This window comes from Quercus suber, unplaced genomic scaffold (assembly GCF_002906115.3).
Source record: "Quercus suber isolate HL8 unplaced genomic scaffold, Cork oak 2.0 scaffold_120, whole genome shotgun sequence".
NCBI lineage: Eukaryota > Viridiplantae > Streptophyta > Magnoliopsida > Fagales > Fagaceae > Quercus > Quercus suber.
In genome coordinates, this window is record NW_027069585.1 from 1,262,128 (window position 1) to 1,279,528 (window position 17,401).

General features: G+C 32.5%; 1 protein-coding gene across 1 annotated transcript; it reads left to right on the forward strand.

The window, feature by feature from the left end:
- Window positions 1-14,370: 14,370 nt before the first annotated feature.
- On the forward strand, window positions 14,371-16,745 carry LOC112003769 (uncharacterized). The gene is made up of 4 exons (XM_065775854.1): window positions 14,371-14,577; window positions 14,905-14,961; window positions 16,402-16,497; window positions 16,581-16,745. The coding sequence occupies exons 1-4, from the start codon at window positions 14,431-14,433 to the stop codon at window positions 16,623-16,625; spliced, it is 345 nt and encodes a 114-aa protein (XP_065631926.1). The 5' UTR covers window positions 14,371-14,430; the 3' UTR covers window positions 16,626-16,745.
- Window positions 16,746-17,401: the final 656 nt, after the last annotated feature.

Consider the following 17,401-nt stretch of genomic DNA (forward strand, 5'->3'; position numbering starts at 1 on the left):
AGGAAGTTCAACAATTAAGTTTTTATCGTCTAATAATAAGGGATTTGAGATCGAATCTCTCCACCACTAAAATATATATATATATATTTTTTTTGAGGAAAACTAAAATATGTTGCTCCGCTCCTGTTAAGCCACATTAGCAGCCACGTCATAAATTTATTTTTTATATTTTCTTTTCTCTATATAAACTTTTTTCCCCCTATTTTCAAAAAAAAAAAAATCTTTTTCTTCCTATTAGTTCATACACCTACTATTACACGTCTTCCAACCTTTTTTTTCCTTTTTGACTCATTTTCTCCCCACTACTTTACCATTATACTTCCTTCCATTTTTTTTTTTAATTTTTAATTTTTATATTTTGACTCTTCGTTTATCCATTTTATTTTGTATAAATTTGATATCGTTTTTTCATTCAATTCATATTTTTCCCACACAAAACTGTGAGTACTCTCTCTCTCTCTCTCTCTCTCTCGGTGAATTTTTATTCTTTCTTATAACTCTAATTAAGGTTGATGGTTTTTTTTTTTTTTTTGGTGTTGGTATTGTTTCTACTTTCCTTTGGTGAGTTTTGGTACTGTATATATATATTTTTTTAAATATCCCATCAAAGAGTCTTCTCTTTCCCTTTTATAACTTTGGTTGAATTTTAGTTTGGATTAATACTTAGGTTTTTTGGAAACATGAATTTGAATATGCCTACTAATTGTTTGAGTAATAAATTATTATAAAGCCTATTATTTATTTCTTTAGTTTCATTTTAATTTTGATTAAGATAACATTGCAATTTTGGAATGAGTTTTGATTATTATGATAATATCCTTATTCCTTAAGAGATGAGAAATTTGAATAATAAATTTGAAACTTATAAAGTTTAGTTGTATATTAAGCAAATATAATACACTATAATAAAAGTTACAAAAATATGGTTCACCTTAAAAAAAAATTAATCAAATATAATAAAAAAAATGATATATTTCTAGAGATAAAAAGATTAAAAAAAATTGCAGAAATCTTTTTTTTTTTAATAGACAATACTTAAAGTAATTGTTACTTTTTATATATTACACATCATTAAATAATATTTATATTTCCACGCATCACGTGAGTCTACGGCTAGTTATTATTAATTGCGGACCCACACGATACATGAGACGATTTAATAATTATTTTGTAACGAAGTGTAATGTAAATTTTGTAAGTTAAATATTACTTCCTCCATTTCACCTTTTTTGTTCTGTTTGAAAAGTCAAACTTTTGAAGAGAACATCATTTATTATCTTGTCTACCTTTTAAAAATATATAAGTTTTCAAAACTATCATTAAAAAAATTTATCAAAAAATTGAATTAGTAAATTAATAAGAGTATAATAAGAACATTAATAAATTAATAACTTTTATTTTTAGAAACAGAACAATATTTTGAGATATCTCAAAATGAAATAGAGTAAAAAAAAAGTGAGACGAAGAGAGTATATATGTTCTTGCCAACTAGCATGAAGTATAAGATTTTTACCAACAACTATGTTCTTTGTGTTGGACAGTAGAAATATATTGTGGGAACATGAGTTATATAGATTGTGGGAACATGAGTTATGGTGACAACCTAGAAAGCACGTACACAACATTTTTCCTGTTATGCCTGTACCGGACACGGGATCGCATGGGGCATGGCTACACGCGTGTTCCAGCCTTTTTTTTCTTTTTCTTTTTTTTTTTAATCGGACACGCCTATGCAGAAAAAAGAAAGAAAAAAAAAAGAAGGGAAAAAAATCAATAACCTTGCATCTCCATTCATCATCTACTGTCTTCCTCATGCTTGTTTAGTTTCTCTCACGATGTGTGATTGTGTGTCTCTTCATCTTTCTTAACTTTCTCTCTCATTTTTTGTTTTCAAAACCTATCCCTTTTTTTGAGAGTTGTGTGGTTAATTTATCCTTTATTTTAGAGTTGTGTGGTTGTTTGCCTCTTCTCTTTCAATTTGACTTTAAGTGGCCAGCTATTAACCACTTCCTTTCTTCTCTCACCCACACATCTCTTCATTTTTTTTACACTTCCCCTCTCTTACTCAAAATTTTTTTTTTTTTTTCAATTCACATATCAGAATGTCACTCACATAATGGGCTTTAATATACTTGGTACATGGGCTTAAATATTATTAGGACATGGGCTTAGATTATTGAAGGAGGTAATATTTTAGATTTCTCTCTCTCTCTCTCTCTCTCTCTCTCTCTCTCTATATATATATACACACATATATATTAAAGACTCTTAGACTTTAATTAAATAAATTATTCATTATTTTTATTAAATTGATATATGTTTAATATTATATGAAAAATAAATGCTTAACCATATATATATATATATATAAATTTAATAATTAATTAAGATACAAATCCTACCCTAATCAAATTCTAATTTTTCAAAAATTTCCTTGTATTCTAATTTTTCAGAAATTCTCTTATCGTCATGTCGTATCCATACATGTACCAATATCGTATTTGTGTCCGTGCTTTCTAGATGACAACTTGATCCAATTCTAATAGGGTTGAAGCACGTACTCCATGTTGGCTCTACTGGCTTTACTGTGTAGCAAACCTTTAAGCTTACCATCAATTTACTTTTAGGGATTGCTTGCAAAATATGAGAAAAGTTAAGAATAATGGTTACATTTTTTATTGCACGGCCATATATAGGTTTTTATGTGCCAAATGGGGATGGTTGTTTCCTTCTTCTTCTTCTTCTTCTTTTTTTTTTTCTTTTTTTTTTAATATTTTATTTTATTAAATTATATATTTTTAATTCTATAATTGGAAGAGGAGGGATTTAAACTCTGAAGAGAAAGGCACCAATGCTTTGCTTAGAGACTCTTTAAGAGTATTGGTAATGGTGTCTGGTGGTGAAAGCCAGTTTTGTGTTAAACGCGCGGTAGAAATAGATTGTGGAGACATGAGTTACGCTGAGTTGATCCAATTCTGATAAGGGTTGGGGGCCATTCCATGTTGGCTCTGCTGGCTTTACTGTGAAGCAACACTTTGAACTTACCACCTTTATTTCTTTTAGAGACTGCTTGCAAAAGATGAGAAAAGTTAAGATTAAAATGGCTACAATTATTTTTGTGTGGCTATAGGATTTTATAGGCCAAATGGGGATGGTTGTTGCTTCCTCTTTTTTCTTTTTTATGTTTTATCTTCTGGATGATTGTTGGCACATGCTTCTATATTGAGGAGCATTTTTTTTTCTTTTTTTTAATCTATAATTGGAAGGGAGGGTTTGAATTTCGAGTATCTGCAAGTATCAAGAACTTGCATGCACAACAAACACGTAAACAACTGAGTTGGACTCCATGCACAGTTCCTTAATTATGCCTTGACCAACAAATCATAAATGATTGCCAAATTCGTAAATGACTTCTTCTGTGTTTTTGCACCACCTTACGGTCGGTCGTGACACATCAATTTGTCACGTACGTAGGACACAGGTATATTTATGTTATTGTGTCGTGTATGTAAGAGAATTTCTATTTATTTTCCTTTAAATCAATTAAAGAAATTTATATTTATTTTCTGTCGTTCCATTTTTCATTCTTTTCAACCAAATATAATACAGTGAATTTTTTTTTTTTTTTATTTCTAACATTTTCCATCCTCTAATCAAAAAGAGCTTTTGTCATGCGTAATTTTTTTTTTTAAATTATATTCCTATGAAGAGCGGATAAATTATTATTATGAATAGTGTAAAATATTATGCATGAAAAGATGTTCTCCTATATGAATATTCATAGAATGAAATGATTTGATTTACATGTATCCTTACTAAATTATCATGTATCTTACCTTTACTAAGTTGTGTAGCTCACCCCTTGCACTCTTTCAGTCAATAGGTTTTATTTTGGAGTAGAGGGACCCTTAGTCGAGTTTTGGAAGGAGCTAGTTTTAGTTTTAAATGTATAGATCCCAAATTTGTATATGATGTTTAGTCTTGTATTGTGTATTTTAGGATCTAATGAAAGTTGTGTACCTTAAAATATTAAGAGATGTATTATGTGAAAATGTGGAAATTTAGTGATAGGTGGATTATGTTATTCTTTGGGTAGAATGTCGATGCTCTGAATATCAAGTAAAAAATTATATAAAGAAGAAAAGAAACAAGAATGAAAAGAAAGATGGAAGTTTTTGTTAAAAGTTTTAGTTGGTTCTTGTTAATACCAGGTTTAGGCTTGATATTAACATGCCAGTCATGATCACAAATCCGGGTATCGAGTTTGGGGCGTGACATTATGACTCAAGTTCAAGAATATGTGAGGACATCAAGATTGGTTTCCTATCCTAGTTCGAAGGCATTATACATGTACTTATTGATGCACTAGTAACCCTAGTTGAATTTGATAGTAAAAGCCTTAAAAAGTCTAATTTTTTATTTTTTTTTTATCTATTCTCCCCCAATTAGTGTGAGTCTCCTAGGGTCAATTCATTTTGAGTGTTGGCAAACCTATATCAAAACCTTATTCATTTAATTAAGTTGTAAATTTTAGCGTCTAAATTCGTGTATTGAAGATCTACATTGGAATGTGGAATACGCAAGAAATTAGCTCAAAATTTGGCAAATTTAGAACAATTAAAATAAATTTAATGAGCGTTACCCTTATAAATACAATCGAAATGTAGTGTAATTGAATTTGTTCTGACTGTCCTAATGTTGTGAGTAAACTTGAAAGGTGTAGGCATATTGGGTCCTTTTGTGCCACATGTCATCTTATGCTTTCATACCTTTGGTTTAAAGAAAGATGTAGAAGATGATGTGATGATTCTCTTCAGTGCCAAAAACTTGACTTAATCTTTTGGTATAATTGTGTAAGGTTGAAATTTATCAACCATCTTGTTGGCTTTATTCCGTGTCAATTTGCTTGTAATTTAGTACTTAGTAACCCTATATTTAGGTGGGATTATTGTAAGGGTAGTGTGTGAGAAGAGGTGAAGAAAAGCTCAAGTATGTGCAAGAAAGCAGGGGTTCGTAGCTAGGACTTGCGGCTGACTTGCGACTAGCAAGTCGCCAAATGCAGGCACGTGAGAAGCACACAAAGAAGCTGAAGGGTCACGCCAGCTGTTGCACTACAGGACAAAAGTCCCAGGCTGGCCAAGCCGTTACATCGCGACTTGGACAAGCCGCAAAGTCAAGCCGCCAATCAGCCCTGTTTGGCAAAAACTGACTCTTCATATTCCAAACACACACTACTATATATAGACCCTTATACCCACTATTTTGAGAGAGCTTCCAGAGAGAATTTTATGAGAGAAACCCTAGAGAAAAATAAGATTGCCTCATCTCCAATCTTTACCTTAGAGACTCTACAAATTCCTCTACTCTCTTCCTCTCCATTGTCATACTCTTGAGAGGTCATTGAACAAATCCTTATCTCACCATACCTACGTCTGTGAGAATGTTCATTTGGTGCTAAGGGAAGCAGTTTGGAAGGAACCAATATACATTGGTTGATGCTATGGTCTAGTAGCGGAATCTGGGAAGCTAAAGAAGAAATAGGTTCGACGTAACCTCGTTGGAGCAAGAAGCTTGGAGGGCTTAGGTACTTGGGTAGATTAGGCTTGGAGGGTCTTCTACTATTCATGTATCTCAACTACATTTTTTAGTGGATTATTTGGCCGCTTGGAGAGCGGCGGAGAGGTTTTATGCTGAGAACTTCGGTTTCCTCTTCGATAACACATCGTGTGTTGTCCGTGTGTTTGCATTTTCCTTCTCTTTATCTTTGCCTTATATTTACTGCTGTGGATGTGTTTATATTTGGCATAGATTAGTTATCAATTCTGTGATTGGCTTATATTCATGTTCCACACATTAATTGTTTGATTATAAGCTTGAATTGGTAATTTTATAATTTGGGGTCTAAACATTCAAGGGTATTTTATACACATTTTGAACTTTCAATTGGTATCAGAGCGGGTACACTTGTTGTGATTTAAATACCTAAGTGTGATCCTTGACCCCTTGTGTTATTTACCATGGATGTTGCATTGTATGCATCTTTATATGATTTAGTTGGTGTTGATTGTAACATGCCACGTGTTTGTGAAAATGCCTCTATGAGTATGAATCCTCATGATTGTGATGCTATGTTACATGAATCTTTGGATGTTATTGATATTCCTAACATCAAACTCTTAAAGAAAAAGGCTAAGAAGTTTAATAAGAATTTGAACAAGTTATTTTATGAAAATGATGATTTGATTGCTAAGCTCAATGAATCCAATAAATTGGTTGAGATATATAAGAATCTTACTGAAAATTCTCTTGAAAAGCTGAAAGATTTTGAATGTTTGAATATAGACTCGGATGCTAAACTTGTTTTGTCTAACAAACTTGTTGAAGATCTTAAATGTGAAAATGAATCTCTTAAGATGCATGCCAAGTGTTTGATTGCTGAACCTATTGATAAAAATGATGAAAATATTTGCTGCAATCATGTTATGGTACCCGATTTTGTGCCTATTGTGTGTTCTACCCCAAAGGACAAATCGGTATACATTCCTCCACATAAAAGAAATCAAAAGGTGGAGAGAAAGGCTGTTAAGTCAAAGCCTCTGTTTAGGTCTCAACCTAAGGCTTTGGATGGATCTAAGTATGTTCCAACTTGTCACCATTGTGGTGTGATTAGTCATATAAGGCCTCAATGTCATAAGTTGAAGAGAGAACAAAATCATGTTACTAGATCCATTCCTAAAAAGCCTAATAGACCTAAATACATTGTTTGTCACCATTGTGGTGCTTTTGGTCATCTAAGACCTCATTGCTCTAAGTTTCATACTCTTAAAAGAATTAAAAGAAAAGAGAAACTTGAGCTTCTTGGAAGTTATGCTAAAAATGGTAAACCGGTTTTAAGTGAAAATAGCATGTTGTTAAAGAAAATGTATAATGCTCTTAACTTCTTAACTATGTGCATCTCCGGTTCTCATTCTTCCAAACCTCGTCTCACTTCTCTTGAGACACTCATTCCAAACAATCATTCTGTTTGGATGAGGAAGGGTTCCTATGGTTGAGCTTTTATTCTTTTGGTCCTTGATCTAATTCTTTCGATTTTTGTGGGACCTTTCATGCATTGCATGTTATATCTTCATGCATTTTGTGCATCTTGCATTTATTCATATGCATTATTTTTGTTTTGATCTTACTTTTATATCTTTGTTTTGTGTGAGTAAAAATCCAAAACCACATAAAAAGTGAAAAATTCAAAAAGTTTGATCGTATATGTTTGAGCACATATCACTTGTGAGTTTTGTCTTGTACCCTTGTACAAATGGCTTTATACATTTACGAACTTAGCTTGTTCTTTATGCACTTATATCTTTGTGGAAAAAATCTTGACATTTTTGTGTGATTGTTATAAATTGATCTTCAAGCTTATCATGAATGATTAGTCAATAGTCTTGTTGGTTTTGAAACATGCATAGACTTGTACCTATATATCTTCTCACTCTTTATTTTGTTGTTTTTGCTTAAAGAGCTCACCAAATGTAAATCTCAAAATGAAAAGAGATAATGAGCTGCAAAAGCTGTCGCACATACTAGTATTTGACTAGGAAAAAGGGAAAGCGACTTTTATGAAAATGTATGATGCCCAAAAGCTAAAGGCTTGTTCATCAAATTGAAATATCAAAAATTTCAGGTATCGATCTCAAAATGAGATGTATTGATTCAAAATGATCAAATGTTATGAATTTTAAAGAAGTCAAATGAAAAGTTTCAAAGATATGTAATCATTGTCTTGTGGGAGGTCATATATGTTTATTTCTATAATTGAGATAGACCACTTATCCTAGCACTAGTTGTGTATGACTTAATTGAATTTATCATTAAAGTTTCACTCTAGATTATGGACTATTCCACACTTGATACGCACACACAACACACATGCCTAATGTTCAATGAATGCCTTATTCATTTGTTCGATTGTACTTGTTTAAATTTGATGTGTATGTGTGCTCATCTTTATATGGATCAATCCAAAAAGATTTTTGATCATTTTATATGTTTTTGGAAGTGATTTTTATCACTCTTTGTGTTCATACTTAGTGCTTACATTATTTTTCAGTGTTTAAACGTGTTCTGGGTTGAAAAACAAGTATCAGAATTTTTGGCTACTTAATTTGGCGACTTGCAACCAGCCAAACCAAGCTGCGAGTTTTGGCGACTTGTTTTGGCGACTTGCCCAGTCATGAGTTCAAGCAGAATGGTTTCGAGGCTTGCTGGCGACTCATTCGTAACTCGCCCAGTCGCCAAATGCCTAGAATCAACTTTTTAAAGAGTTTTTTCGTGGAAAATTTGTTTTGAACCTCTCCCATCCTCTTTTAAACCCCTCTTACAATATTTTTACATCAAAACCCAATCAATTTGATGATTTTTTGTTCCATTATCATCTCTAAGGTAATTCTAAACTCTTTTCATTGTTTTTGATCCTTAGATTATGTTTTGGAGAGTTTTGTACTTTTGGTTGGGATTTTCATCATAGGAGTTGGGAAAACTTAATTTTTGTCAAATTTTTTGCATGGGATTGGTTTCTTTTGATGGTTTTCTTTGGATGTTGGCCCCTTGTGGAAAAAAGAGCATGTATTAAGGGTGGATTTCATGATGTTCATGCATTGTTTCACATTGTTGTTCATAGTGTGCATGCTAGGTGTTTGATAAAATGTCTCTTAGGCATTTTCTCACTTGTTTGGACTCCGATGAGTATCAAACTTTGGGGTTTCTTATGTTTTCTCATTAGGAACATGTTTGGTTAATTGGTTGTGTATTTAACACACCTTGCCCCACATGTGCATTTTCCATGCATTGGTCATGCATTGCACTTTGCCACCTCTTGCACGCACCTTTACTACCCTTGTCATGCATTGGTCTATACCTTGCTTATTCATACTAGCATGTCATGTTTACCTTATGCTTTGTAGCATTTTGTTTTGTCTTAGGTTTGAGCTTCATTTTCCCATTCATCTCGTACCCCTTATGCATTTTTATCATTGTTTATACCTTCATCTCTTGTCCTTTTTTCTCTTTGACCCCTTTGTCTATTCTTGTCAAAAAGGGGGAGAGTATACTCTAGAGTAGTATACCGAAGATTTTTGTCATTTCTATATAACTCTTGTGCACATTCTTAGGGGGAAAAATTCCATTTCTCGTGCACATTCGTAGGGGGAGAGATATTCCATAGGGGAGATGCATATACCAAGGGGGAAAAGATATTGTTTGGTCAAGTTGCTCACATGTTTCACATCATGTTTACTTGATCGTTATTTACTTGTTACTTTATACTTGTCTGTTTATTACTTGCTTTACCTTGAGGGTCTAATGTGTTTTGTGCAAGTGTTTCAGGTTACAGGTATATATGTTCCAAATTCATCACAGCTCCTATGATTTATGATAGGGGGAGTGATATAATAAGGGAAGTACTTTATAGTTTGTACCTGCTACCTTTGTAGGTTTTAAGGTTTATATTGTTTTGTACCCATGTTGCTTATGTAAGCTTTAAGGGTTTGTTTTATGCGCACTTGTAGGCCTTTGTGGTTTGTGCCATGCTATATGCAGCCTTTGTGCTTTGTTAAATCAGTATTTCTAACCTAATGCTATGCATTCATTTTTAAGTACTGTTACTCTTGTGCCCTTGTAGGATTTTTCTTAAATGCACATACTTCATGTATTGTGCATTGGTTGAGTGTTGGTTATTCAAGTGATTTTCCTTGTATTTGTTATCTTGAATGTCTGGATGTTCATTCCAAGTGTAAATGAGCATTGTGATCACTTGGTTATAATGATTGCATGTTTTGGTCTTGCCATGGTTTATTGCTTTATTCCATTGTACTTGATCGCATTGTGCTTGTTCCATTTGCTTTACAAGTTTTCTGCATACAATGAACTTATTGTGTTGTTATGTTTTAGGAGTTACTTGTTCTTATGGTTCTAAAGCTCCACAGATTCTAAAGTTAGGTGTGAGTGAGTTTTCTAACTATTCCCAACTCACACGTTAAGTCTAGAGTTTGTTTTAGGATTTTGTCACGGAATAGCCGAAGGGGGAGGTTGTAAAGTTGAAATTTATCAACCATCTTGTTGGCTTTATTCCGTGCCAATTTGCTTGTAATTTAGCACTTAGTAACCCTGTATTTAGGTGGAATTATTGTAAGGGTAGTGTGTGAGAAGAGGTGAAGAAAAGCTCAAGTATGTGCAAGAAAGCAAGGGTTCACGGCTAGGACTCGCGGCTGACTCGCGACTGGCAAGCTGCCAAATGCAGGCACGTAAGAAGCACACAGGGAAGCTGAAGGGTCGCGCCAGCTGTCGCACTGCAGGACAAAAGTCCTAGGCTGGCCAGGCCGTTATGTCACGACTTGAACTCGCGATTTGGACAAGCTACGAGGTTAAGCCGCCAATCAGTCCTGTTTGGCAAAAACTGACTCTTCGTATTCCAAACACACACCACTATATATAGACCATTATACCCACTATTTTGAGAGAGCTTCCAGAGAGAATTTTGTGAGAGAAACCCTAGAAAAAAATAAGAATGTCTCATCCTTAATCTTTACCTTAGAGACTCTACAAATTCCTCTACTCTCTTCCTCTCTATTGTCATACCCTTGAGAGGTCATTGGCCAAATCCTTATCTCATCATACATACGTCTGTGAGAAGGTTCATTTGGTGCTAATGAAAGCAGTTTGGAAGGAACCAATATACATTGGTTGATGATATGGTCTAGTAGCGGAATCCGGAAAGTTAAAGAAGAAATAGGTTTGGCATAACCTTGTTGGAGCAAGAAGCTTGGAGAGTTAGGTACTTTGGTAGATTAGGCTTGGAGGGTCTACCGCTGTTCATGTATCCCAACGACATTCTTTAGTGGATTATTTGACCGCTTGGAGGACGGCGGAGAGATTTTACGCCGAGAACTTCGGTTTCCTCTTCGATAACATATCGTGTGTTGTCCGTGTGTTTGCATATTTCTTCCCTTTATCTTTGCCTTATATTTACTGTTGTGGATGTGTTTATATTTGGCATAGATTAGTTATCAATTCTGTGATTGACTTATGTTTATGTTCCGCACATTAATTGTTTGATTATAAGCTTGAATTGGTAATTTTATAATTTGGGGTCTAAACGTTTAAGGGTGTTTTATACACATTTTGAACTTTCAAATTGAAAACATCACCCTGAAATACACACAATTTTCATTGTTTTCATTGATCTTAGAGCTTCATTTTCAAAAACATGTGTGGAATATTAATTGATTTAAAAATACCTCAAATCCATGTAGTTTCTTGTTACTTTGTGTAGAAATTCTAAGGCACTTTATGCTCTAGGGCCAAAGTTGTGGTTTTGATGGTGCAAATTGCCAAATTTCCTCAACTTTTGTAATTTAGTTGAACAAATGTGGTTAGAACGCAAACCTTTTCTTTTAAATGATCTATCATACAAAAGACTTTTCTTAAAAGTTTCAAAACATCATTTTCTTTTGGTATTTGGACTTTAGGTCATTTCAGTGCTTTTATATCATGGGACATCAATCTGTTTGTAGGTTTTACCGTGCAGGAGCACAACCAGAGATTAATTCAATATTTACTTTTGGATTTTCATTGTATTACTTCATATTCTAAGTTTTCATTTATTTAGTTTGAGTTATGATAGAGATTAAATTCCATATTCTTAAGTAGGGATCAGTTTAGCATTTGGATTAGTATTTAAGTTCAGTTTGGATTCATTTCGTGGATGTTTGTCTTTATCTCTTATTTTTCTAAAAGCTCTATAAAAGCTCTGGATGATTTAATTTGTAGGCAGACTATTGAGACTTGATTATTGATATTTATTCGTGCAAATTGCATTTGTGTTTGGTCTGTGATTCCAAACAACCCTTAGGTGATGAAGTCTAGGCTGTCTTGCATAATTTTGCTATTTGATATTGCAAACAGCATTATAGTAATTGCGGCATTGGTCATTGAATAGTGATACCATCATTGTTAGAATTAGAATGGCATAATCTTTGTTGGAGGTGACTCAAAACATATTCGTTAATGCTATGCTATGGAAGTTTTTAATATCTATTTATTGTAGAAAATTTTACTTGTTTCTGAAATAATTCATGGGTGATATCATGGTTGTATGTAGCTATATAGTTAACATATTATTATGATATTGCTTGGAGTCCTATGTGGTTTATATTTAATAATTTTATTTTAATTTTTTAAATGTTGGGAGGGTTTTATTTTTGTTAAAATGCATGTTTGAAAGTTTATATTTTTTGCAGCCTTTTCGTACAAGGATTCAACTATTCACAAAGGTAATGCTCTTTTCTTATTTATTTATTTGAAAAAAATTATTATTATTATTTTTGGTAAATAAAAGGGAAATTGGTTAAATTATTATTATTATTATTATTATTATTATTATTATTATTATTATTATTATTTTGGTAATTAAAAGGAAAATTCAATTTTTTTTATTATAAATTTTTTGATAATTCGATAGTTACGATGGGGGAAGGGGATTTGAACATTGGATGTTTTCATTTAAAACACCAAGAGATGTTAGCTGAGCTACAAGACTTTTGGCTATTTTACTATCTGATTAAATATGCGGAGCAGTGGTAGCTAATTGGGCAGGGGCATTTCTACATGTTGTTCAAGGTATTGGTAAGAAAAATTACCTATATAAAATTTTTTTTTTACTAGTTTAATTTAATCTTAAAATACTTTTGCACACTCTGACTTAAATCTTGCATGCCCTGAACACCCTGAATGCCTTGAACACCTTGATTGCATATTAGCCTAACCCAAAACCAAACAACAACACAGATTTGACCATCCCCAAACCAAACAACATAGATCATAGATCTCTCTCTCTTTGATCTGATCTGATCTTTGAACTTAGTCTCATGAATCTTATCTCATCTTATCTCTCTTCTCTATTTTTCTATCTCGGTCTCTCTGCCTCTAAGAGTAAAGAGCGAGTGTTTTGAGTTGTGAGTATCTCTCTTTTTATCATAAATTTGTATTATATATGTGTGAGTGTGTTTGATATTGATTGTGTACATTATTTTTCAAATTATTTTTTTTTTTATTTATTTATTGTTATAATGATTCTTGTGTGAATTGTGGTGAGTGAATGTGTGCGTGTATAGTATAAATGTAATATAACTTTTTATAATTTAATAATTAGGAAATACTGAGTGTTTGTTACATGTGTGTGTATGTATTGTTGTCATTATTATGTAATAATAACTTTTTATTATAAAGTTACATTCAAGAAAAAAAAAAAAAAAGAGATATTGATTGATTGATTGTTCAAGCATTTGATTGGTCAAGTAGACACTTAGTGTATTATTTATGTATGGATAAGTGTGATTGTGTGGGTCAACAACTAATAAAGTGCCAATGGGTTGAGTTTTGTCATTTAGTTAAAAATATTTTTATAAAAAACAATGACAAATAGATAATGACAACTACATACAAATAAAAACATTATACAAACTTGTCACACCTACCCACATTGACAATAGATAATGACAATTGATTGTAAAACCCGTAGAAGAAAATTGTAAAACTCCATGTGCATGTTTATTTATTTATTTATTTTTTGTGTGTTGATAATTCGATATATTTAAGTTCTCTTTTTATAAATTTTTTTTTCAATTTAAATTTTTTAATGACCCCTGAAAAAAAATTCGTGGAGCTACCACTGAGCCTAGGATGTAACTATTAAGGCATATCCAAGATGCAAGTCAACCCTACAAAGCCTCTGGCCCTTTGCCAACTATCTTCTTTTTGTGATTTTGTTTTTCATTTCATCATTGTGCTCAATGTGGGGCCATTTTGTTTGATAGACTATAGGACCTTGTTACTTCATTAACAATAACATCGATACACTAAATAAGAAAGGATAAGGTTGCTTGATGGTCTGGCCTAATTTTCAAAATCCTAATCAGTTTCAGTTGGCCTTTTGTTATATGTTTGTGTTATTGAAAGTTCTTATTTTAGTTGCTTCTTTGATGTCCTCTTCTTGCTGAAGGTTTTATTTCTTATGTAGTCCCTTATAATTTGAAGTATTTAACTATGATATTGGGCATGAAATAAGCTTCATTGGTTTATCAGGTTGTGACTATATTTCAACATCTGTAATTAACTTGCTTAGAATTTCCTAGTATGTTTGATTTGCCAAATTAAAATTTTTGATGCATTCATATTTAGGAGTATGGTAATTTGAACTCTTGATGTTTCGGTTGGAAACACTAAGAAGTGCCAACTAATTAGCCATATGGCTCTTGGCAATTCGCCAAATTAAAATTGCATTTTCTTTCTTCATTTAATACTGATTAACACTCAATAAATGTAATTATCCTATTTTTGCTATTTAGTTTTATATAGAGCTTTGACAACTTATAGAATTCTATGCAGTTCATTAAGGTTATCTACTATCAACTGAAATTTGGGCCTGAGAAAGATTGTACAGATACCAGTGGTGCAGTAACCGGGCTATCCGCACTATTGGATGATTCGTGGTTATTTGCTGATAGCTTTTTGCACCATCTTTGCAAGGTACTGAGGTTACTAATTCATTTTTTAAATGTATGATTGTGCTACCATGCTTAACAGGCATTTTTGCAAATTTACAATTTCCCTTGTTGATATAACTTTTATTGGCAAGTCAGATTTCAAGGCTTTCATTGATCGAGTGAAATGTTTACCTACTCACCAACATTTATTGGTCAAGTTGAGCAACTTGCTTAAAAAGCAATAAAAATCATTGCTTAGTCAGTTTTAATCACATTGATTGAATTATGTTTCCAATGAACATTTTTACTTGTTAAAGAAGACATGGAAGTTCATCATAGATTGTTGACTAATTGCTGAATGGAATTGCAGGACTTCTTTTCATTGATGTTAGATGCCTCATCTGTTGATGGACATCTGCTGTCGTGGGTATGAACACTAATCCTGCTTCATGTTTGATTCTCTATTGGTTTGGAGGTTGGGGCTTGGGGCAACTTGCCAAGCTTTCATTTTCTCTTCATACACTTTCCTTTTAGGCATTAGCAATTGATTCTCTGTTTTGTTCTGCATAAGATTATGGATTTTCTACTCTGTAAATTAGATGTTGTATATTTATTACTTTAATTGGTTACATATAGATACAGAAATCTCTCGTTAATTCCAACTCAATCATTTATGATTTTAATTTTGAATGCTTAATTTTTGTCTCTTACCAGTTACAATCTCTAGTTATGACTTTCCTTTTAGGCATTAGCAAGTTCATATCTCTAGTATGATTTGATTCATTTCGTACTGGATAGCTAGATCTTAATACATTTATGGAATATTGAAAATTTAAGTTTGTTTTAGGATGATATCTTGCAAATTGAAGTATGCATTTTTTTGATTTCCTTGAATAAGGATGTTTACTTTCTTATTTTTAATAGATAGAGACAACTCATATATTTTTATAAGATTGAATCAATGACCTCAGCGTCTATATGCTTTATAGTGGGAGACATACAATCAAGGCTAAACTACCATCTACACTTTGTAAGTTTGGGGTTGCTATCCATCGACAATGAGAATTTGTAATTTACACCCTCAAAGTATGAAATCAATGTCAATGCGCCCCTTCCATCGTGGTCTATCTCATTTTTGCTATTAATCCACTCAAATATGACATTATTACAGGGTGGTTGCAGTGATTTACCCTGGGTTAGCCATTAAGTTTGAGGTTAGGCTCTAAGGTCTTTGGCCAATGGTGCTTGGATGGGTTGATTTTTGGGTTCGGGTTAATTTCTTCTCTTTTTATTTGAAAGGACGTAATTTTTTGGTGGGTTAACGGCAAGAATGAAAATGATAGCGACCCCAAACGTAAAGGGTGTAAATCATATTTTAGTCTAGAGTCAAATTTTGGTGGTTACTTTGGAAAATAGTTGATTTGTCTTGGTTTCAGGTGACCAACAACCCGATATGAATTTATGATATCAGTGCCATACCTATGATGGCTAGTGATGGCTAAAATGCATGATATAAAGGCCAATAGTGGTCAATATTTGTCATATGATATAAAGGCCAATAGCTGTCAATATTTGATATTATAGTCTATTGTAGCTTCAACTGGTTCTAATAAAATTTTGTGTCTGTGACTCCCAATGTTATGTAAGGGCCAATACACTCGATTTGAGCCACATTAGTTTTAATGCATTTTAACACTTTGCTTGAAGTCATTTGGTCCATAGGCCATAGGAAAGGAGTTTGTTGAGCCTTCATTTGAGTGAAACTTCCCATAAGGGAATGTTAAGCTTTCACTTCATTGCAATTTGCAAGTAGTTGCTTTCTGCTGATTAGGACAAATTGTAATGTCCTCTATTTTTATTATTATAGACGAGGAAACTTAAAGAGCTGTTTGAGAACAATCTCAGGTGGGAGTTTCAGCTAAAAAGTGCAGTTGATGGAATATACTTTGAAGAAGATGACGAGGTTAGTGTGTAGCTATATTAAAAATTTGATCTATGAACTTTCTTGCTCATGATCTCATCTTTGCTCATTGTTCAACTTTGCAGTTTGCTCCAATAGTAGAGATGTTGGATGACCCAAGTTGTAATTAACTTGAAGATAGGGATTGTGGTCTCCATCCCATTACTGTAAACACATTTTAGTGATACCTAGCTTAGTTTACAATATTTCAATTTCTTGCCAATTTTTAAGGCAATTTTTTTTCAGTTTTCACTAGTGCAAAAGATATAAATATTTTTGTATATTATGAAAAAAAAAAAAAAAAAAAAAGACTTGGTATTTATATGTAAGATGTAATAGACTTCTTAGAATAACGTTTATGTTAAATTCTCCCATAAGTTATGGTAATTGATTATGGTATTAATCACTTATTGAGGGAAAGTCTAAGCTCACACATAAGGAGGTGATAGAATAATGGTTAAATTATTAAATTTTCTATTTCCTTTTTATTTTAAAGATGTACAATGTTCAAGCTTTTGGGGGTAATTTTTGAATTGCTAATGTTCAAGATTTTCTTGTGACTTGATTTCATAATGATTTTTATTTGCCAAGAGCCTTATATAGCTCAATTGATACATTCTAGTGTTTTTAATAAAAATATGCTCAAATTCCTCCTCTTCATTGTAATTATTGAATTATCAAAAGCGAATTAGTTATTATTTATTTGGTAATGTAGAGCTTTTTTAGAAGGGAGGGAATGGTTGTACGAGAATTAAAAATAATAAAATAAAAAGAAAAAAACTGTTATCTTAAGTGATAGCTCAATTGTTATGGCATTCTTTTGTGCTCAGGACATGTGGTTTGAATCTTATTTTTCATACTCCTACTATTTATCATCTAAACCAAAAAAAAAAAAAAAAAAAAAAAA